Below are 24,464 nucleotides of genomic sequence, written 5' to 3' on the forward strand. Positions count from 1 at the left end.
GTGATGGTGCTTTGCTGGTGACAATGTCAGTGATTTATTTAGCCAGCATGGCTACCACAGCATTCTGCAGCGATACACCATTATGCAGTGCTTATWGGGACTATCACTTGACACAACACACCTCCAGGCTGTGTAAGGACTATTAGACCAAAGAGAGTGATGGAGTGCTGCATCAGATGACCTGGCCTCCACAATCATTGACCTCAACCCAATTGAGATGGTTTGAGATGAGTTGGACCACAGAGTGAAGGGAAAGCAGCCAACAAGTGCTCAGCATATGTGGGAACTCCTTCAAGACTGTTAGAAAAGCATTCCAGGTGAAGCTGGTTGAGAGAATGCACACTCTTGGCAAAGCTGTCATCAAGGCAAAGGGTGGCTAATTCAAAGAATCTAAAATAGCATATATTTTGATTTGTTTAACACTTTTTTGGTTACCACATGATTCCTTGTGTGTTTTAATGTCTTCACTATTATTCTACAATGTAGAAAAGTAGGTGTGTCCAAACTTTTGACTGGTACTGTAGTGACCACACACATACACTAGACAAATGAAAAGGTGTCTTCATTTTCTTTGATGTAAGTTGACTTACGGCTCAGTGGACCAGTGACATGGTTATTAATAACCTTTTTGAACAGTATTTGAAAGCGGTAGGACTCAGCACCTATGGCCTGAGAATAAAGCTTCTTTCATGGGTTACAAGGACGCAGACAGACTAGGGTCTAGGACCAACAGTCAGTCTGTGAGTTGAGAGTGTGAGTCAGTCGGGTGGCTTAATGCGAGGCAGAATTTCAACTCACTGTTTAATTCAGGTAGGTGACTTGACTGTGCCGCTGTTGAAGGTTTCACGTCGGGGGAGGTGGTGTGCAGGCATGGCTTATTGCTGCCTGACGACAGCTGAACCCTGGACGGCGGCCTCTAAAAATAAACAGGGGAGGCCAGGCGGCTCAATGTGTCACTCTGAACAGACTGGACCGTAGGGATCCTGAACCTCCCAGCTCTGTAAACACCGAGGCTGCTCAACAGTGGAAAAGGGAATCTGTCAAACATGTTGCTTCATTTTAAAAGTCTATGCTTTATATCATGGCTATGTTTGTGTCTAGCTACTCTTTCATGCCATTTAACATAATGGATTTGAGTAAAGTGGTAAATTGTTGGGTATAACTGAAGGGTGGTGGGTATATTAGGGGCCCACTCACTGAATTAAGTCGCTCATTAGCAAAGAAAACCGTTCTGAAGCTCAGTGTCCAAACACTTGAGTTGGATGAGCCTTGTCCTTTCTAAAGGTGAAGAGACAGCCATTATATAAACCCTACACGTGGCACAAGTCACTTCAGTCTTCCAGGAGAGTTTACCCTCTTTCTTGAGTCCTACAAGAGGAGGGCAAACGCAGAGGGACAATGGGAGTAGTGGCTGCATGTGCACTACTACAGCCTGCACTAATCCAACTATTCCACTTCAGACCAAGGCCAGAGTCTTTACTTTAAGCAGGTGTCCACTTGCCTTTATAAAGGGGCTTCTAAAATCTTAACTTCTATCCCAAATGACCAAAACCGCACTTAAAGTTTGAGGTTCTCAATTATTTTGTGTGCATCACAGCTGTTTTGTGGCTTGCCAAAAAACAGTCCAGCGGCTGATGTTATAATACAGAGCTTTTTAAAGAAAATGTAAATGTTTTGAGTTATGTCACGTTGGGCCAGCCTTCAAAGGAGAGGGTCTCCTTGCAAGTGTGACTCGGTCGTGCCAGACACCAGGAGGACTTTGGGTGAACCAGTCAGAAACACAAACTCTGGTCGTTTGTCATCTGCTCAGTATGCAACGTGAGATATCCAGAGCAGTTATTAAGATGCCATTGTAATGTTTACCTCACGTTAGCAAAGAGTCTGCAGTATTCCCTAAACCAAACTCAATCCCAGACCCTCCTTGCTTATTGTTGTGTAATAAGTTACTACTTTTAAAAAACTAAATCAAAAGGACAAAGTTATTTTATTTAAATGTAACCATTTATTTCACATCACTACAAAATTATACAAATTTGTGAACTATGATAGACATAATATACAGTTAAAAGAGCAACTGTGGGAATGGTACAAATAGTTTAACGTAAACAGTCCTTACTTAAAAATATATGGAAATAACTAATTTAAAGAAATAAGAGTTCAGAAATGGGCCCTTGCTTTACAGGACATTCAGTAAAAACTATTTATTGTACAGTATATTATTTTAGTAACACTTTAGATTGCACACTGCTCTTGATAGTATCACTGATCTTTAATAAGCTTACGTATCGGCCTCACCGTGAAAAAAAAAAAAAATGAGCACCCTTATGTAAACCTAGCCCCACCCACATCCGTTCCACGCATCGAAAGGGGATGGAGGCGAAAGAAAAACAAATAGGTGCTACCAAATATAACAATATGCATTTCATAAATATTCAAATAAAGTGTGTAAATAACATGTCTGTAAAACCACAACGAGGACATCGACCTACCGAGCAAGTTTTAATAAATCATTGGGTACATCTTAAGAAAAACGTAATCTGAGTAATCTGAAATAGGGACATAATTCATATTAAAATTCACAACATAATATACGCATTTCATCATTAAGATCTTAAGGAAATAATGTCTGGAGTGTGAAAATCCAAAAACAATATATTTTACTCAGAGTATTATTAATATCACCTCCCCTGTCTGATATCTTAACTTTCTCTACYCCACAAAATCAAAAAAAGGTATAAAAAAAAAAGATCGCTCAGATGTGAGAGTGCCTTTTGAATTTTGAGTAACACTTTAGATTAAATTGCTCAAGCACTATGTTAGAATACCCTGATGCTGTTACTTAAGTCATTACAGCGTTACTACACAGGTTTAAGAGCAATTTATTTAAAAGTGTTACTTCTTTTGCATTCCAATGTTAGGCTTGGGCGGTATCAGAGTATTTGGAAATAGCCATGGGATGGTTTTTCAATACCAATTAAACTATTTATTTTACGTTTTTCAAAGCATTTTTATATATACATTTTTAAATACACACACACACACACATATATATATATATACACAGATGAAGTCAGAAGTTTACATACACTTAGGTTGGAGTCATTAAAATGCGTTTTTCAACCACTCCACAAATGTATTGTTAACAAACTATAGTTTTGGCAAGTCGGTTAGGACATCTGCTTTGTGCATGATAAAAGTAATTTTTTCAACATTTGTTTATAGACAGATTATTTCACTGTATCACCATTCCAGTGGGTCAGAAGTTTACATACACTAAATTGACTGTGCCTTTAAACAGCTTGGAAAATTCCAGATATTATGTCATGGCTTTAGAAGCTTCTGATAGGCTAATTGACAGAATTTTTGTCAATTGGAGGTGTACCTGTGGATGTATTTCAAGACCTACCTTCAAACTCAGTGCCTCTTCGCCTGACATCATGGGAAAATSAAAAGAAATCGGACAAGAMATCAGAAAATAAACTGGAGACCTCCACAAGTCTGGTTCAACCTTGGAAGCAATTTCCAAACACCTGAAGGTACCACGTTCATCTGTACAAACAATAGTACGCAAGGATAAACACCATGGGACCACGGAGCCTTGATACCGCTCAGGAAGGAGAGAACAACGTACTTTGGTGCGAAAAGTGCAAATCAATCCCAGAACAACAGCAAAGGACCTTGTGAAGATGCTGGAGGAAACAGGTACAAAAGTATCTATATCCACAGTAAACCGAGTCCTATATTGACATAACCTAAAAGGCCGCTCGAGCAAGGAAAAGCCACTGCTCCAAAACAGCCATAAAAAAGCCAGACTACGGTTTGCAACTGCACATGGGGACAAAAATCYTACTTTTTGGAGAAATGTCCTCTGGTCTGATGAAACAAAAATAGAACTGTTTGGCCATAATGGCCATCGTTATGTTTGGAGGAAAAAGGGGGAGGCTTGCAAGCCGAAGAACACCATCCCAACCGTGAAGCACGGGGGTGGCATCATGTTGTGGTCGGTGCTTTGCTGCAGGAGGGACTGGTGCACTTCACAAAATAGATGGCATCATGAGGCAGGAAAATTATGTGGAGATATTGAAGCAACATCTCAAGACATCAGTCAGGAAGTTAAAGCTTGGTCGCAAATGGGTCTCCCAAATGTACAATGACCCCAAGCATACTTCCAAAGTTGTGGAAAAATGGCTTAAGGACAACAAAGTCAAGGTATTCTAGTGGCCATCACAAAGCCCTGACCTCAAACATATAGAACATTTGTGGGCAGAACTGAAAAAGCATGTGCGAGCATGGAGGCCTACAAACCTGACTCAGTTACACCAGCTCTGCCAGGAGGAATGGGCCAGAATTCCCCCAACTTATTGTGGGACGCTTGTGGAAGGCTAGCCAAAACGTTTGACCCACGTTAAACAATTTAAAGGCATTGCTACCAAATACTAATTGAGTGTATGTAAACTTCTGACCAACTGGGAATGTGATGAAAGAAATAAAAGCTGAAATAAAATCATTCTCTCTACTATTATTCTGACATTTCACATTCATAAAGTGGTGATCCTAACTGACCTAAGACAGGGAATGTTTACTAGGATTAAATGTCATGAATTGTGAAAAACTGAGTTTAAATGCATTTGGCTGAGGTGTATGTAAACTTCCGACTTCAACCGTACATATGTATAACTTCATGAGCTGGATTGTTTGTCTTTGCAATTKGTTTATTTCTATTTGCATTCCTTAGCATATTTAGCTAGCAGCCTCCATGGAAATGAGCTATTACTTGCACAAATTTTGTTAGCATTCTGGTAGACGCCCAATGTGCTTTTTCTGTGTATTTTGGCACCCCCTTGTGTATTAAACCGGTAATACCATAAATCCCGGGATGAGAGAAGGACGGCATGAGGATATGAAAATCTGGATACCGCCCGACCCTACTAGCTAATAATCCTGCTATAATAAATTATGGATTAAAATCTGTACACAGTATTACTTGTTTCCACTTGTGTAAGAAGTTAAATATCTAACTACGTAAATGTTAGAAGTGTACAGTTTGGATCTCTATCCAATTTAAGTAACCATTGGAACCTTTGGAAGTGAAACAAGTGTTGCGAAAAACAGTGTTATTTTCAGCATGGACAAATAAACATGTTACTATAAATTGTGAGGTTGTTAGGGAATTGAACTGGGGTCCACTTTTTTCTACATTTATTAACCATGTGGTTTATATTGTAGGGCAATTTCACCACCTTAGTATTGCTTCATCTTATAAATCATTTAGATWAAAAAAAAAATTATATAAAAATATGTAAATTAAACTCCATAAAAGATGTCATATGGGATAGATTGGTTATAAGTTTTTCTGAAAACCAATTCAGATGAAAGAACGATCAAGTTTTGAACTCCCAAATCACAAACAGCGCAATAAGTTCACATGCAATTTGGGAACATTATCTACAGAATTTTAAATCGGCATCCTAAAAACATGACTGACAACTAATTATGTCAGCCTAAATGTTTTGCTGTGCAACCTGGAATTTGTATTTAGGAGCACCAGTACACCTAGAAAAATGAAGGATTCTAGCTTTAATATCTCAAATATTTTTCATTGTGCTGCTAAATTTCTTTGTGTGTGCCTACATTTTTCAACTTAGGTGCACACGTGCTCCTTGTAAAAATAAAATAAAGTCAGCATAGAGCCCTGCTGTCTTGCCGACGGCTAGTGGTTGCCAGGAGGAACATGTATTCTCCTACTCGCGACTGCCTAGCCGTTAAACACACCTCGGATCTATTGCTTTTTAGAGGCTTTGAAGAACAGCAGAATTGTTAATTGACAGACATATTTAAATATTACACGTGTGTATCAAATGTTGGATGTGGATTTTTTTTATATACAGTACCAGTCAAAAGTTTGGACACCTACTCATTCAAGGGTTTTTCTTTATTTTTACTATTTTCTCTAGCACAGGTGTCCAAACTTTCTCTAGCCTCTCCATAACCAGTCAGTTAGTGTGTGTGTGTACGTTCCACAAAGGCACCATGAAAAGAGAGGGGGTGATAAAAGCGGGGCGTTTCTTCTCATCATGACATGACAACCAACGTTCCCTAAATTTTTTGGGGGCACTGAGCAAATTTTTGGTTTTGTGAGCGGAAACTTGAGCATTGTGAGAATTCTGTGCAACTTTCGGCACACATTTACAGTGAACACTGAGGCTGTACCCTTACAGTTTTAGACAGTAGCCAATGGCTATTGTGGAATTTGAAAATAATGTAGGCCTACCAAAAAAACCAATGGAGCAAATCCCATAACATTTTCACATGGAAAAAGCTTTTGATTTCAATGATATAGCCTACAGTAGACTATATATGGTGTTCTATGCAGGCCTAAAATTGCATGATACTTAAAAAAAAACACACAAAAAAACAAAGGGCTTGATATTAATTAATCATTTTTTACTTGGTCTGTAACACCATGGGCCAAATAGGTGATTGTAAAGTGCATTGTATTGCGTTGTATGATGCAAGAAACACTTTATAAAATACAACTAATTATTATTACCATACAGTATATTGGCTTATTTGCATATTCAAGCCCGTCTCAAAATTCAATACCGCCCCTTTAATCTTTAGCTTTTTACCTGACTGGCTTTTCAAAGACAGCTTGAAATGTATCCTACATATTTTGTGCTCTTGTAGGAAGCAGTAACAACTCATGGCTGACCTATACTTATCTATAACTGGTCTAATAACTTGATTACTAGCAAAGAATATCAACAAATGTGCACACGCTCTGCGCTGATCTGAACTGCGCATTTATTTTTATTACCTTTATTTAACTAGGCAAGTCAGTTAASAACAAATTCTTATTTTCAATGYCGGCCTAGTGCCTTGTTCAGGGGTAGGGGCAGAACGACAGATMTGTACCTTGTCAGCTCGGGGATTCGAACTTGCAACCTTTCAGTTACAAGTCCAACGCTCTAACCACTAGGCTACGCTGCCCGCATTGACTCATGGGTGAAAGACCGCTAGTYGGCTACCCTTGCCAATAGAATTCTACTCCGTTGCGCTCTGGCTCTGCCTACAGCAAAATCACAGACTCAATCTTGCAAAGTTAGATTTGTTTTGGTTTGTTGCATTGAAAAGGGGCTGAATTGATGTTGATTCGATCACAGAAAAAACTTTGATCTATATTGTGCAAACTAATGGGGTGAACTCAGTGAAGTTCAATCTCTTGCAGTCTCTGCGCAGCATGGCATTTCTTCTGCACTGCAGTCCTGGAGGAAGTGCGCGCCCACGCACACGCACAAGTTTAGAGGGAACATTGATGAAAGGAATGAAAGTGCAGCTGAGGCCTCCTCTATCATTTCGGATGTTGCCAGACTAAGTAAGAACCCAGGCTCACCCAAACATTTATTTTTTTAAGGGAGCGAACCCCTTTATTTGGACCTTGGCTCCCCCTCATGTTCGCGAGGAGAAGTTGATGCTGGTCACCATCTTCTGGATCTTATCCTCGTTCTTCAGGACGTTGGACTTGACAGCGCAGATCTTGTCCTGCTGCTCCTTGATCAGCTGCTCCAGCTCGGCTAGCTCGGCCTTCAGAGGCTCCACGGCGTTGTCCGTCACTCTAGAAATGACACACACCACAAAATGTAATGTCAGTCCTGTGTGTGTGTGTGTGTGAGAATGGGTTGTGGGTTTTCTACATCTGTTGCTGCAGCAGGGCCTGTGTGTTCTCCCTCCAGGCTTTAGTGTGTAAAGTGTGTGTGTGCGTGTTGCCCTCTAACCTCTGTTCCTGCAGCAGGGCCTGCGCATGCTCCTTGTTCTCCCTCCTCCAGGTGTGCAGCTCGTTCTGCATGGCGTCCATGTCCTCCTGGATGTAGTCCATGATCTTGCCCAGGGGCAGGGCGCTGCGGCACACCGTCTGGATGGACGAGCGCAGCCGTTCGATCTCCCTGGACACCAGCTCCCTCTCCTTCTTCCTGGCCGCCTCCGACACCAGGCTTTGCGTCTGGAGAGAGGGATGAAGGGAAGGATGGATAGATAGATAGGAGAGATGGAGGGATGGATTGAGTGATGGAGGAGAGAAGCCAAGAGATTTTTACTACAACAGAGTACGGTTACATGCACACAATGTGATTATTGTGGATAATTTAATATAATAGTTTGATTCAGAAGTTTACATGCTTTGCAAGAATAACGATTTCACCAATAATCCGGTTTACATGGACACATCTGAAATAAGGCTACCTCATGGCACTCTGATAAATGCAGAAAATCGTCCCATGTTTCATAAACTGAAATATCACATTTGTTTACATCCCTGTTAGTGAGCATTTCTCCTTTACCAAGATAATCCATCCACCTGACAGGTGTGGCACATCAAGAAGCTGATTAAACAGCATGATCATTACTCAGGTGCACCTTGTGCTGAGGACAATAAAAGGCCACTAAAAATGTGCAGTTTTGTCACACAATACAATGCCACAGATGTCTCAAGTTTTAAGGGAGCGTGCAATTGGCATGCTGACTGCGGGAATGTCCACCAGCGCTGTTGCCAGAGAATTTAATAAGTCCCCTCCAACGTCGTTTTAGAGAATTTGGCAGTACATCCAACCGGCTTTGCAACTGCAGACCACGTGTATGGCGTCGGCGAGCGGTTTACTGATGTGAACGATGAATGCATATCTGTACTCCCAGTCATATGAAATCCATAGATTAGGTCCTAATGAATGTATTTCAATTGACTGATTTCCTCAGATGAACTGTAACTCTGTCAAATCTTTGAAATTGTTGCATGTTGCATTTATATTTATGTTCAGTAGATTTCTAAGACGCAATCATTCAGTTGTTCCGAACTCACTTCACTCACGCTAAAGAGAGAGGCTTGCACTACCGGTGCTGGCACACGCGCAGATCACATACACCGCTGGAACGCCGATTAAGGTGTTTACATGTCCCAAAAATGTGAACGATTGCTCAGAAAAACAGGTGTTTTAATTTGACCGTACGCAAATTAAGATAAGCAGAGTAAGGTGTTTACATGACAATTGCATAAATCTGCCTACTACCACGAATCAGTTTAATATCAAATTATTCCTGTAGTCATAGAAAATTAGGATAATCTGGATTTTGGCTAGGGATAGGTCAGTTTCAATWATATGTGAATGGAGTAGTCTTCGATAAGCAGGAATTCTTGAATAATTCTGGAAAATTCACATCCGTGAGAGAGAGGAAGGATGGCTGGAGGGATGGAGAGAACCAAAGATTGATGATGATCTTGGACTTTGAAGTACGTAGGGTGGCCGTGGAATGAGAGAAAACCCTGCTACTGCTTGATGTTTCCCAGTGTTTCTGAGGCCAAGTTAAGCATGCCTTTATTGTCCCAGGAAGGGCAATTCATAGTGATAACATTATGGGCTGCGAAGCAACTCTTCATACGTTCTGGATGTCCATAATGAATTCTCTACCTCTTTGCCACTGCCGCACACCTGCAAACGTGCACGCACAAACACACACACTCCTCTCTACCAGAGAGGCTACTTCAACCGAATCACATAAACCTTAAGGTATTCTACACTGGCCAGCAAAAAGTATCAAATGCACGGAGCCAGACGCAGGGCTGCATTTAGTGGTTTAGGATTTCAAGGCAAAAAAATGCTAGGCAGGAATTATACAAACCTAGGCTGTGTATATAAGGATCAAACGCGTGGCTGAATTGTGCTGGCTAATGTGGGGGGACTAGCTGAAGGCCTCCTCTGTGTAGTATGTGGTTGGGGGGTCCTGCTCTGCTATGCCCCAGCCACCCCACAGCCCTCAGCTTCAAGTTGGGAGGGGAGGAGAGTGTAGGGGCTCCCCTTGGCACAGTGAAGGCCAGGGATGTTTACTCAGCTGGGTCTGCAGGTCGGTGTGTGTYTGGGACTGCAGACGCGCAACACACACTAGACGGCACCCACCCGCACTCCTGTGGACTTAAACCCTTGTTTATTTTAGTAACAGGCTGTGGCAGTGAAGTTATTTTACTACAGTATTCAGTAACAACTACTGCACTTATCGCCCTTTCAAGTTTAACTCTTGGGCCAATTTGTGTCATTCTTGCCTCCAGATGGAAACACCTGCTTTTACGGGGCCGTAGAAATCCTACTCCCGCTACATGACAGTGTAAACTCCCCAACAACTTCCCCTTCAAAACAGACCAACTGTCATGTAGACTGGGTGTTAGGCCGGGTAGGTTAGCAAAACGTATGTTGAGCGCTATTACGCGCTAACTCAATAATTACAGCTTAAAAACACACTAAACTACATAGAACTTAACTATACAAAAAAACACTTCAAACTTCAACTCTGCTGCCTATGCTCTAGGAAACCAMCAAAAATGTCTGACAGGCCGCCTAGTCTCCCCCCTCCCTCTGTGGTTTGCAAAGTGTGCAAGGATTGAAATGTCTAATGGTCGTCCGCAATGTGGGTGGCTTTTCCCTTGGCCCCGTGAACACGGCGGCTACACAAACACGCCACGGCTCATTCGGCCCGCCGGCTGTGGTGGAGCACCGCGGAAGCCCAGCCGGGCTACGCTCTGTTTACTGTCCTCTTGCACGGCCTGACCCCCTCGGAAATTCAGGAAAACAGAACAAAAAGAAAACTAGTCCCTGGTCTGCGTGGTGCACTCTGTCCAGGCGAGCATAAATCAGCCCTTTATAGGGGCCTCTAGTTGGGCTCAGCGCGCTCCTTTTTCTATTTTTCACCCCGACCCAAGAACAATATTTATTTAAGGGGGGGGGGGGGGCTGGTTCTCCCATTAGCTCATCCAGCCCTGTTGGCCGTGGAGATCCGAGCCGGCAATCCTTCCTGGGAACAGGTGGCTCCCAGCAGAGACCTTGGAGCGCTGTGGATCATTTCCCTTTCTATCGGTCTCTCCTGTTTTTTTCCTAGGAGCCCCTAGTCAATCCATTCAGGTAAGGGGTTGTCAGGGATATGTCATGCATTGCTATCTTGCTTTTCCTTGCACAAGAAAGTGTAAGGAAAAGTAACTACTCCGTCCCCTCTGGCTTCATGTTGTAAACAATGTGTTGCTGAGTATATCAATCCAAACCTGAAACTTTGTAAGTACCAGAATGTTTTACTGTTACGTCTCGTGGAAACTGGGTTTGATGGGCCTCTAGTCTCATGCCGGGGTTTCAGATCAAAACTTCTCACAGACCTGCTGGCCTGGCTGCAGTGCAGGCTGCTAAGCTACAATGTGGAATTCATCCGAACCCTCTCATGCCTAATTTGCTTAATGAGAAAATGCATGCAAAGCACATGATTTATGAAGTGGTAATAAAGAGCTGGTGAGAGGGGGTGGGAGAATAACAGTCTTCAAAGTAAGGCGTTTGACAAGAAGAATGGGTTGCATGCGTGAATCCTGTTAGAGACCTACCAACCTCTTGGGCGTCATTAATTAAAGAAACATTAATTTAGCCACCGCTGGACCGTTTCAGGGCGGCGTATCAGCTTTCATAATGATGTAATAAGCCACTTCATCAACCTCAATTATCAGGCGACAAATGTATAAGCCGCACACAACAACAGTGTAACAACGAGTGGCATGACATACTTCGGGTATATGACAAATTAACATTTCCCGTGACAGTGGTCAGGTAAACGTATGTTTCCTCAGATTGTCTGAGTACTACCATGGTCTCAGTAGTCACAAAAGGATTTCCTTGTCTTGTCTTATTTCCTTCATCCCCACTTTTATATATAAAAGAACAGCCAAAATTTGACACCTACTCATTCCAGGGTTTTTCTTTATTTTTACTATTTTCTACATTGTAGAATAATAGCGAATACATCAGAACTATGATATAACACATGGAATCATGTAGTAACCAAAAAAGTGTTAAGCAAATCTAAATCTATTTTATATTTGAGATTCTTCAAATTAGCCACCCTTTGCCTTGATGACAGCTTTCCACACTTTTGGCATGCACTCAAACAGCTTTATGAGGTAGTCACCTGGAATGCATTTCCATTAATAGGTGTGCCTTGTTTAAAAGTTACTTTGTGGAATTTCTTTCCTTGATGTGTTTGAGCCAATCAGTTGTGTTGAGAGAAGGTAGGGGCAGAAGATACAGAAGATAGCCCTATTTGGTAAAATAACAAGTCCATATTATGGAAAGAACAGCTCAAATAAGCAAAGAGAAARGGTCCATCATTTACTTTAAGACATGAAGGTCAGTCAATCTGGAAAATTTCAAGATCTTTAAAAGTTTCTTCAAGTGCAGTCACAAAAACCATCAAGCGCTATGATGAAACTGGCTCTCGTGAGTACCGCCACAGGAAAAGAAGACCCAGAGTTACCTCTGCTGCAGAGYATAAGTTCATTAGAGTTACCAGCCTCAGAAATTCCAGGCCAAATAAATGCTTCAGAGTTCAAGTACCAGACACATCTCAACATCAACTGTTCAGAGAAGACTGCATGAATCAAGCCTTCATGGTCAAATTGCTACAAAGAAACCACTACTAAAATGACACCAATAATAAGAAGAGACTTGCTTTGGCCAAGAAACATGACCAATGGACATCAAACCGGTGGAAACCTATCCTTTGGTCTGATGAGTCCAAATTTGAGATTTTTGGTTCCACCCGCCGTGTCTTTGTGACACGCAGAGTGAACCGATGATCTCCGCATGTGTAGTTCCCACTGTGAAGCATGGCGGAGGTGGTGTGATGGTGCTTTGCTGGTGACACTGTCTGCGATTCATTTAGAATTCAAGGCTAACTTAACCAGCATGGCTACCACAGCATTCTGCAGCAATACGCCATCTCATCTGGTTTGCACTTAGTGGGACTATCATTTGTTTTCAACTGGACAATGACCCAAACACATCTCCAGGCTGTGTAAGGGCTATTTGACCAAGATGGAGAGTGATGGAGTGCTGCATCAGATGACCTAGCCTCCACAATCACCCAACCTCAGCCCAATTGAGATGATTTGGGATGAGTTGGGAACTCCTTCAAGACGTTGGAAAAGCTTTCCAGGTGAATCTGGTTGAGAGAATGCCAAGAGTGTGCAAAGCTGTCATCAAGGCAAAGGGTGGCTACTTTGAAGAATTAAAAATATATTTTGATTTATAAAAAAAAAAAATGGTTACTATATGATTCCATATATGTTATTTCATAGTTTTGATGTTTTCACTATTATACTACAATGTAGAAAACTGTAAAAATAAAGAAAAACCCTTGAATGAGTAGGTGTGTCCAAACTTTTGACTGGTACTGTATATTTAAAAAATGATGTTATACAATAGGCTACATGTCGATACCAACTTTCCTTGAGAAAATTGCGCTCAGGTACCTAAAAAAAAGCACAACACCACTGTTTGAGACCCAACCACCTCCAATGGTCCTGAAATGTGTCCCCGGAGAGGGTGTCAGAGGTGGGCCAAAAAGCTAGGTATTATACCATGACGATAAGTCCAGTGTTGTTCAGGGGTTTCCTCTTTTTCGGGTAAAAAAGACATCGTCCAAATGTCCAGCAAGATCATAAAAATAGCTAGGAGTCAGTGAGGTGATGAGTGAGGTTAAGGGCAAGGGGGGGTTACAGGATGCTAGGGTCAGTGTGTAGCCCCCTAAGGGGCCACAACTGAGCTCCCTGCCCTGGACCCAGGAGTACAAAGGGGAACCTCACCTCCCCCGAGAAAAGACGGACAGAGAAAAAAAGGCTTGATTAAATTATGGAGGCTACGTCACAAAGGTTGAAGCTGATAAGTTAAGGTTATGTGGTTGGAATCGTTTGACGTGATCAACGCGACTTGAGAGAAATAACACCTGCAATGACATGGTCGGCATTGGAGTCCAATCTCCGAGGGTATTTCTCAGAAACCTTCTCCCATTCCACAGGAATCTCAAAATGCTGCACTGACAAGGGCAATATGGCTAATGGAATTCAGCCGGGTCGTTTCCGTAGGTTTCCACAAAAAAAAAGGTGAATGTTTACAAAGACACAGGCCTGGTGGGGAGAGGACTATTTATTTTCCTGCCGATTCTGTAGAGTATTCTGGCATTTCTCCTCCGTGACTCTCACTCAACAGCCATCCATTTGTGTGCCACGTTTATTTATACATTGCAAACCTTCATCAAGGCTAATTTGATGGGGTAAGAAAAGGGAGAGGGTACAAAAACAATCTTATGAAAACGCAGCTGCTACGAGGGCCCGAGTCTGTCTAAATAAAAAAAGACGGCCTCCGAGAAGTATCCTACAATAATATACAAGTGTTCTGCAAGGTCATGGGGAAGGTCGTCCCCATAAATATACAGCAAATTCTTCTATGGTGCACTTTGTGTGGCGGGATATGGCAAAATACAAGCGCCGTATCTGCTCCAAAAGCCCTTTTATTTACAGCAGTCCAGCCATGTTCTGAAAAAGCATTGGCAATAACAATGGCAAAACTGATTCACGAAGGGCGGAAAAAAACATATATAGAGAAGTTATGAAGTTATTAAGTTCCTATTTCCCTAAAAGTTAGGGTAATCCTAAACCAAAGAGTAATAACGTCATACCTGATCAGGGTGTTTGCTAAACGTCAGCGTTTAAGAACGAATCACAGCCCACTGTAATTTCAGACCTGTCACACCGGGGGACGGGGGAAGCTCAATATTTACATTTTTTAACCCTCCATGGTCTGCCGTGATTAGAAGAGAGCAACGTCTCTATTACACTGACCCTCAACCCTATCATGTCAGGAAGGAAACCATTATAGTCCTTTATACAGCTGACAAGGCCAGTAATGTTGATGGTGGGGGGGGGGTTAGGTGGCGCAAAGTTTGGCCCGTATGAGTAGACATACCGTTCATTCGGACCGCAGTGCGCCACAGCAACACGCAACCCTCCATTAGATGCCCTATAACAAGGGATCTGGAATCCCAAAAACCGACGAGGCTGCAATTAGGATAACCCTGTGGGCTGTGCTCAGGTTGCACCGGACAACCCCGGGGGGAGGGGTGGGAAGAGTTGCTGGGGCGCACGGCAGTCCGAATAGAATGTATGTCTACTCGTACGAGCCACGCTATGCGCTACCTAACCCCCCACCTCAAAAAAGGTCAATTCAGTCTGATTWTTTTMAAATAAAAACTACAAGGGGGCCGCAGTGCAATCTGAAGTATTGGGGTGGGTGTAGGGTGGGGGAGCCGTCCATCCGAAGACCAGCTGGGAATGGGGGGCTCCATCTGCTCTGTCTGCTGTTGAGTCTCTATGAGCTAAACCTGTGACGGAGCCAGAACGCCAGACAGAGCCTGGCGCACGCTATGGAGATGAGAGCGCTCGTTCTTCCCGTTTCCAGCTCATCAGCAGCTGGCCTGGGACAGATGACCTCGCTGGAGAAGAGGGATGGATGAGGGCTGGGGTTGGGAAAAGGGGGGTAGACAGGGCCTTTCTGCATGAGTGACGGGCGAAAACACAGCATCCATCAGAGTCGGGTGGTCAGCTGGGCAGAGAGCYGAGGAAGCAGCTCGCTTGGGCAGAAAGGACCACCCAAAACAGGCCAAGTCGTACAACCCACATCGCTGGAGCATGGACAAGAGGCCTTCACACCGATTCACTATCCAAATATTGACTGTGAGAGCTCTCTTTGGCCAATAAACACGCTCGGGGGAACAGATGAGGGGCAACAATAAGGGCGTTACGTCAGACTGGAAGTCATGTTCGAAGTAATGAAAAGCCTATCAATTATGAAATGTGGAGACAACAGTTTATGGTTGGAAGCACAGGGAGAGGTAGGGCAGGAGGCCAAGGTAGTGGGATGCAGCGTGCCCCCAAAAGGAGGATTTATTTCTAAGGAAGACTCTTAAATTACCCCACAATGGGCATGCAATGTAGTTAAAGGAGTGGTTTACTATTTCTGAAGGAAATCTAAAAATTACGTAAATGGCATGTTATAGAAGGGTGCAGACACTTTGTGATTTCACTTGTTTTGGAGAAACTTACCCCAGCCGCAAAAGACTTCCTCGCTGTGCACTGTGGGGGCGACCAAAAGACATGAACAAAAGCTCCAAAAAACCCCAAATATGTCCGTTTAGAAACGGACACCCTCTCAGTCCAGCAATGTAGGTCTTTAGATGTTGTACACATGAAATTGTGTCATTCCGAACTTTATCCGCAAAGTGATATTCAATTTTATGCAACTCGAGCAACTTTCCCCTGTTGTGCTGCTTCTCTGTGTAGCCTGTGCAGCACAGCTGGTAGAAGAAACCGCTAGAGTCGAACAAAAATGGAACATAACGTTGCGGATAAAGTTTGGAATGACACAATTTCATGTCTACAACATCTAAAGACCTACATCGCTGGACTGAGAGGGTGTCTGTTTCTAAAAAGGGCATATGGTGGGATRGGAAATGATTAACACCCGTGAAAAAGCAAAAATTACTGTATTAAATAATTCAAATACTGAGCTACACTGAATGTACAAAACAATAGGAACACCTGCTCTATCCATGACATACACTGACCAGGTGAATACATGTGAAAGCTATGATCCCTTATTTATGTCACTGGTTACATCCACTTCAAAATCAATGGTCACCAACCTTTTCTGACTCAAGATCATTTTCTGAGTCAAATTGCAAGTCGAGATCTACCACTCAGATTTTTTTTTTAACATTACTTAAAAAARGTAAGCCTATGCAACATTAACCAATTAAAAACAGTTCTGTAGCAATGAGGTATGTGCAGTAGACAGGCCCAATACATTATGACTGGCTATTCCCTGCCAATGTTGTTCTCAGACCATTTTGAAATAATATATATATATATTTTTAAATGTGTTACTGTTTTTGATCACACTGGTAATAGATAATTTGTTGATTACTTGTGAGGCACAGTTGAGTGAGCATATTTAGCTTTTTACATGTTTTACTGGACTGATGGTCTGCATCTGATGGTCAGTCTGAGGGGAGGYAGGGAGCAGTGSCGAGGCTGCCTCTCACCCGACTCACCGTCCCGCCGCTCTCCCTCCGAGAGAAGAGGACACAGTCTTCCAGCTGATGGCAAAACTCGCACTGCAACATTTCTGCCTCATGCACCAATTCATGCTGTTACTCCTATGACCAGATAAAGTATTGATATTAAAAAGACCCAAGTCCCTAATAATAACAGCGTAAGCTTATCGGAACACTTTGCTATAGTCATTCACTGCAGCTGCAATGTTGGTTGTAGCTTGAGTGGAAGTAAGGAGAACGTGCATTCTATGGCTTATAAAAGTGTTGACAGTGCTGAATAGCAACGTAAACATGAACTTACTCATAAAAACAGAATCTCTTTGCTGTAAATGTTGAGTCTCTCTCTAGTCATGGTTTTAAAAGTTTTGAAATCTCACATTATCAACTTTGCTGTGCGTTCAAGGCTTTTTTTTTTTTTTTTAACAGTCTATGGCTCGAGGAAACTGTGATCTGAGCCATCTGATTGGCTAGCGCTAGGTCAGTAGGTGTACTTGACTTGCTCCCCGGGCCTGCCGGTTAGGCAGAGTTCTACCTTCAGACTCATGAAAAAAATAAAATAAATGGGAACACTTTTCCTTCCCAGCGCTAGGGCTTGTTGTTTTTACAGAAATGTTTGGTGATCAACCAGGATTCCCTTGGAGATCGACCAGTTGGTGAACACTGGTGTAGATGAAGGAAAGGAGACATGGCTTAAAAATCCATCTTTAACCCAAGACAATTGAGACATAGATTGTGTATGTGTACCATTCAGATGGTGAATGGGCAAGACAAAATATGGAAGTGCCTTTGAACCGGGTATGGTAGTAGGTGCCAGACGCAGTGGTTTGAGTGTGTCAAGAACTGTAACACTGCTAGGTTTTTCACGCTCAACAGTTTCCCGTGTGTATTAAGAATGGTTCACCACCCTAAGGACATCCAGCCAAATTGACAAAACTGTGGGAAGCATTGAAGTGAACATGGGCCAGCACCCCTGGAATGCTTTCGACAGCTTGTAGTCTATGCCCCGACGAATTGAGGTTGTTGTGAGGGCAAACGTGTGTGCAACTCAATATTAGGAAGGTGTGCCTAATGTTTAGTACACTCAATGTATATTGTATGCTCCATTAAAAAAATATATATTTTATACTAATACAATTGCTCAGAGAACGACATTTAACAAGTAATATATTTATTTTTCAAATTATTGGACACCCCTGTTTACAATGCCTTTCACCTTCCGAGTATAACGACAGACTTTTTCTAAAATGTTTTATGGGATTGGAGAACACATTGGGAGGGATCTTAGACCAATCCGCCTTTCAGAATCCTTCCAGATACTTGAAATCCTTCATCTGCCCTCGTCAATTCAAACCACAGGATTTCAATGGTTTTCAGGTCCGGAGAGAGAGATTGGCATTGCAGAATGTTGATTTTGTGGCCAATTAAGCATTTCTTTGTGAATTTTTAGGTCTGCTTGGGGTTGTCTTGCTGGAAGATCCACTAGCGGCCAAGTTTCAGCCTCCTGGCAGAGGCAACGAGGTTTTTGGCAAAAATATCCTGGTACTGGGTAAAGTTCATGATGCCGTTGACCTTAACAAGGGCCCTAGGACCAGTGGAAGCAAAATAGCTCCATAACATAAAGATCCACCACCATATTTTACAGTAGGTATGGGGTTCTTTTCTGCTCATGCATTCTCATTTCAACACCAAACCTACCATAGGTGTGCGTGACCAAAGAGCTCGATTTTCTCTGAGCAATTGTATTAGTACAAAAATAAGATAATTTCTAAAATAAATTTAGCATTCAATATAGCGCAGTATATTTTAAATACTTTTTGTTCATCTTTATCAAGAGTGTCAATTTCAGACCCCACTTTATTTGGGTGTTTTTGGAGCTTTTGTTGGTTGCCTCCACAGTGCACAACGAGCAATGACGAAGTCTATCGCAGCTGGGGTAAGTTTCTCAAAAACAAAAGTAGTATCTGCACCCTTCTATAACATGCCATTTACATCAAAAATAGAGATTGATTTCAGAAATAGTAAACCACTCCTTTAACATAAGTTCAAATCATTAAGGCTGGTCTGAATGCTTACCCTCGGCCTACAAAATAATTCACATTGCATCRTTTATCACAGCTGGAATTTATGTCTGTGATGTGTACAAATCTTCTCATCAACAGCACAGCGTCATGTCACTCCTCCTCCTTTACTGTCAATTAGCCACGTGCAGAATGTTGCCCTATCGCCAATGAGCACAGCTGAATAATGCAACTTCACCACGCTTGCTAAATAACCTATGGGCCAGTGGAGTCTCCGCAGAGGAGGAAGGGGAAGACCATCAGTGAATTTAATTTAAAAAAGTGAAACACTAGAAAAGTTATGCTTTTTAGATAAAACTATACAAAATATATTCACGTCACCAAATAACGCATTGTTTCGCAATGAAGGTCTACAGTAGCCTCACAGCACTCTGTAAAATCAAATGTTATTTGTCACATGCGCCGAATACAACAGGTATACAGTGAAATGCGTACATTGACTTCAATACAAAACTTAGGAGGCTCCTGGTTCTCACCCCCTTCCATAGACATACACAGCAATTATGACAACTTTCGGAGGACGTCCTCCAACCTATCAGAGCTCGTGCAGCATGAACTGACATGTTGTCCACCCAATCAAATGATCAGAGAATGAATCTATTACCGAAAGGATTCTAGCAGCCATGTTGACTATGACATTAGCTAATATGGTGATAACGATGCAGGCTGTTTGTAGCAGTTAACGGTTATGATATGAAGGTTTGGCTTGTAAAGTTTTTTTTGTTGTTGTCTGGTCACAGACAGCTGATTTGTTGTACACTGAAGTCCAAAAGGTGAGAGGAGGAAAGCTCGTGGATGCGAGAAGGAATTATGTGATTATGCTGTATATATGTGGCTGCTATGAAAGTGAGCTGTGTTTGCGTGTGATCAGGGGTGTATTCATTCTGAGCCGATTCTGTTGAAAAGCGTTTCTTAAAAACGGAAGCAAACAGAATCAAAAAGGGATAAACATATCTGAATTTGTCCAATAGAAATTCTCATTTGCAACTGTTGGACTAATGATTACACCCTAGAACAGCTAGATGCATGCAAGAGTGTGCAATGCGGTATTGAATGGCACGGTCATCCTTGATTATTAAAATGTTTCTRGTGACCTGTGTACCTATGTTGTAAACTTTCATTCATAGGCTAGGTTGTAGCAACCTTATGATGGGTATAGGGAAAATTTGAGTATCATGTAGTAGCCTAAACCTATCGATGCAAAATTGAGCTGGGTGAATGGAATATGAATGACAGTGATCCAATATTCTGTAATAGAAATAAGGCCATAAGGCTCATAATAGAAGAAAAAGAAGAAAAAAAAGAGTCATTCGCCCTCATCTTAAACGGCATCGACCGCCACTGCTATGGGCAATCACCTTGCTCTCTTTTCACTAATGGGCATACATCTTGTGATGTATTTAAATGATGGCTTACCCCTCGTTTCTCTCACTTGCGTCTTACAGCAAAGTATCATCGCCGACCACCCACCTCCCCCAGCTGAAGGCTGTCATCAGAACCTCTTTCTCCCAGCTGGTGAGTTGATGCCAGCTGCCCAGCATAGGGCTACCTGCCATCCCGGCATCTGGCTATGGGGGCCGTCTATTGGAGACAAGGCCATCTCTCAAACTATTTACTAAACTTTCAAATTTGCATTTTAGTCTCAGTTGTTCATTCAGTTAAGCCTGTACTCACTTCAAGTAAACATTTTTACTGCACTGGGCCTTTAAAATCGATGCAGCTCATTCAAATCCATTTTCCATTATAAATTATACAATTCGGTCAGTATGGGAACAAGAAATATATCTATATACTTTCTCTCAAACTGGTTGTTGTGACATGGCACTAGATAAGCCTAATTTAGATAGCTTTTCGCAACACTTTCTCAGCCAATAACACTTACAAAACACAAAATGTGAAACGAGCGCAATAAATTAGTACACAAAGGGTTGAGACATCTCGCTGATGCAATCAACCCACTTTATGTTGTTGTTTCTCTAGCTCCACTGAAGTGATCAAGATTTTCAATAGGTTTTTTGCAATTACACTTCACTCCATTTGCGATATGCTTTCTTTAGCTAATAGACTGTACGCTTTCGGTTTTGCAACCCCACATCCCTAAGGTACTGCATTTCCAGAAATAACAGTTTGTACGCTGATTGAGAGATACGGAAACATCTAGAACTGAGTCACAGGGAGAGGAATGAGAGTTGTCAGTCGTTATGGCGTCATTGCATTGCCCTCTAGTGGAGACCAAGATCACTACATCTTACCTGGTCTTTGGACTTTGGAGATGATGATGATGATGATGTTTCAAAGTCTTTCTTGGTTTCAAGGATTTTTTTCACCAGCCCACCTGTGGATAAACAAGGTGCAGGAGTTTTAAAAGTGTTGGTAATTTACAGTGCCATTGATATAAACCAAATTGTAGAAATACGTACTAGAATTCTTAGCACCTACAAAATCAAATGAAGAGATTGTTTGACTTGTAAGATTGCTTACCATGCTTCTCATCGCCTTGAAGTCCCACTGAAGGGTCCTGTTGGAAGAACAAAAAAGTGGCGTAACGATTAAAAATATTTAGAATGAACAATGCTGATGCCCTCTTCTCTTGGTTGCAACTTATAATAGTTATCCACTTTAGGGCCTGAAATATGTTTCTATATGTTCAACTTCCAACATTGAACCATGAGAGCTTGGGCCTGGATGTGCTAAAAGTAATAGAGGTATGGCATTCTCATATCTATTTTTCATAACGTAAAAGAATTGAGATATGCATAGTTGAAGACGAAAGTTTACATACACTTAAGTTGGAGTCATTAAAACTCGTTTTTCAACCACTCCACAAATTTCTTGTCGGTTAGGACATCTACTTTGTGCATGTCATTTTTCCAACAATTGTTTACAGACAGATTATTTCACTTATAATTCCAGTGGGTCAGAAGTTTACATACACTAAGTTGTCTGTGCCGTTAAACAGCTTGGAAAATTCCAGAAAATTATGTCATGGCTTTAGAAGCTTCTGATAGGCTAATTGACATAATTTGAGTCAATTGGAGGTGTACCTGTGGATGTATTTCAAGGACTACCTTCAAACTCAGTGCCTCTTTGCTATACAGCATGGGAAAACCAAAAGAAATCAGCCAAGACCTCAGAAAAAAAAATGTAGACCTCCACGAGTCTGGTTCATCCTTGGGAGCAATTTCCAAACACCTGAAGGTACCACCTTCATCTGTACAAACAATAGTACGCAATATAAACACCATGGGACCACGCAGCCATCATACCGCTCAGGAAGGAAACATGTTCTGTCTCCTCGAGATGAACATACTTTGGTGCGAAAAGTGCAAATCAATCCCAGAACAACAAAGGACCTTGTGAAGATGCTGGAGGAAACAGGTACAAAAGTATCTATAGCCACATTAAAACGAGTCCTATATCAACATAACCTGAAAGGCCACTCAGCAAGGAAGAAGCCACTGCTCCAAAACAGCCATAAAAAAGCCAGACTACGGTTTGCAACTGCACATAGGGACAAAGATCGTACTTTTTGGAGTAATGTCCTCTGGTCTGATGAAACAAAAATAGAACTGTTTGGCCATAATGACCATCGTTATGTTTGGAGGAAAAAGGGGGAAGCTTGCAAGCCGAAGAACACCATCCCAACCGTGAAGCACGGGGGTGGCAGCATCATGTTGTGGGGGTGCTTTGCTGCAGGAGGGACTGGTGCACTTCACAAAATAGATGGCATCATGAGTCTGGAAAATTATGTGGATATATTGAAGCAACATCAAGACAGTCAGGAAGTTAAAGCTTGGTCGCAAATGGGTCTTCCAAATGGCCGAAACGTTTGACCCAATCGAAACGTTTGACCTAAGTTAAGGAATTTAAAGGCAATGATACCAAATAATAATTGAGTGTATGTAAACTTCTGACCCACTGGGAATGTGATGAAAGAAATAAAAGCTGAAATAAATAATTCTCTCTCTCCTACTTTTCTGACATTTCACATTCTTAAAATAAAGTGGTGATCCTAACTGACCTAAGACAGGGATTTTTTACTAGGATTAAATGTCAGGAATTATGAAAAACTGAGTTTAAATGTATTTGGCTAAGGTGTTTGTAAACTTCCGACTTCAACTGTATGTGCTCCTTCACCATCTCCATGTCGGGCATGTCGGGGGGAGGAGGGGCAGCCTCCACCACAAACTGCTCATCTTCATCCTCCTCCTCATCCTCAGAGAGCTTCTTCCCCTCCATGATGACAGCCGCCGGGGGCTTGGCACTGGTCAGCCTGCAACACACACACAGGGCAGTGTGATCAGAGTCTCTACTACCAGCTTCAGCCCTGGGGCTCGACTGATCACCCTGCAACACACACACAGGGCTTAGAGGGGGCAATGGAGCAAAGCACATATAATTTTCTCGGGCCCGGGTTCAGTCGCTAAACATTGTGAAACTTTGCAGATAGAAATGTCATGAAATAGAGCTGACGTGACTCCTAAATCTACATGTTTTCGCTAAATCATACATTTTGAAAAGTTCCAAAATGTTGTGAGCTGAATGCAGTGCTGCTATGCTGACAACTATCATTCATAGTGACACAGGAAGTAAAAAAGTATGAGGGGAGGTCACCTTTCGGCTGGGGTCACGTCAGCATAGCTCTCCTGCCTCTTGAACCGAGGAGGGGCGGGCCGTGCGCTGTTGGGCCGAGGTATCCTTCGGTTGCTGGTTGGGAAGATGAGAAGTCAAGCCACACTAATGAATGATCAGCCACAGTCAGAGTAATGGGGAATATTTAAGATTAATAAAGTTAACATTTAGTTAAGAGTAAATAACACAATGCTTAGCATATTAATATGTTTTCCCTTTCTGTAACACACATTTCAAGTGTTCTATTTGTGTCACGGGTTGATGGTCACTTGACTCTAGACTGTTATTTATTAAACTCATTCTGTCGATAGTGATTGGCGTCAGACTGAAGGTACACTTAACAGACGGCACACTGATATTATATTGACGACCTTATGACCATTGTTTGATTCCGTAGCAGCTGGCAAAGTCACAGTCTTTTGTTGTGACTTTGTACAAGCCTCTCTGGGTGGTATTTACAGAACATTTGGTACTGTGTGATTAGAGGGCCCGTTAGACATTTTCTATGCTGGAGGGTGTTTTCCATGTTGCAACTTGTATTAAACCAACTTGATTTATGATAGACCATATATCCTCAACTGCTCTCCTTTTTGTTCACCTGGAAATTCCTTTAACAGTCAGTAAACCCTACTCTCTCACCAATATCCGCTACTATATATAGCAGGGTTTCTCAAAGCGGATCATGGGGACACACTGTGTATACTGTACTGTACTCTAATTGAGCATCAATTCAACACCAGGTATTAGCCATCAGATTTGTTGCTTCAGGAGAACCATTTAACCAAGAGACTC

General features: G+C 42.1%; 1 protein-coding gene across 3 annotated transcripts in view; it reads right to left on the bottom strand.

The window, feature by feature from the left end:
* Window positions 1-2,268: 2,268 nt before the first annotated feature.
* The window catches only part of traf3ip1 (TNF receptor-associated factor 3 interacting protein 1), a 59,008-nt gene continuing 36,812 nt past the window's right edge, over window positions 2,269-24,464 (bottom strand). For all 3 annotated transcript variants that reach the window (XM_070437752.1, XM_070437754.1, XM_070437753.1), the window contains 6 exons: window positions 23,655-23,747; window positions 23,178-23,313; window positions 21,522-21,558; window positions 21,293-21,375; window positions 7,776-7,999; window positions 2,269-7,615 (listed from right to left, as the gene is read on the bottom strand). In XM_070437752.1, coding sequence (XP_070293853.1) covers window positions 7,450-7,615; window positions 7,776-7,999; window positions 21,293-21,375; window positions 21,522-21,558; window positions 23,178-23,313; window positions 23,655-23,747 — 739 coding nt within the window. In that variant the 3' untranslated portion in view covers window positions 2,269-7,449. The remainder of the gene's footprint in view (window positions 7,616-7,775; window positions 8,000-21,292; window positions 21,376-21,521; window positions 21,559-23,177; window positions 23,314-23,654; window positions 23,748-24,464) is intronic.

Source organism: Salvelinus sp. IW2-2015, linkage group LG36 (genome assembly GCF_002910315.2).
Source record: "Salvelinus sp. IW2-2015 linkage group LG36, ASM291031v2, whole genome shotgun sequence".
NCBI lineage: Eukaryota > Metazoa > Chordata > Actinopteri > Salmoniformes > Salmonidae > Salvelinus > Salvelinus sp. IW2-2015.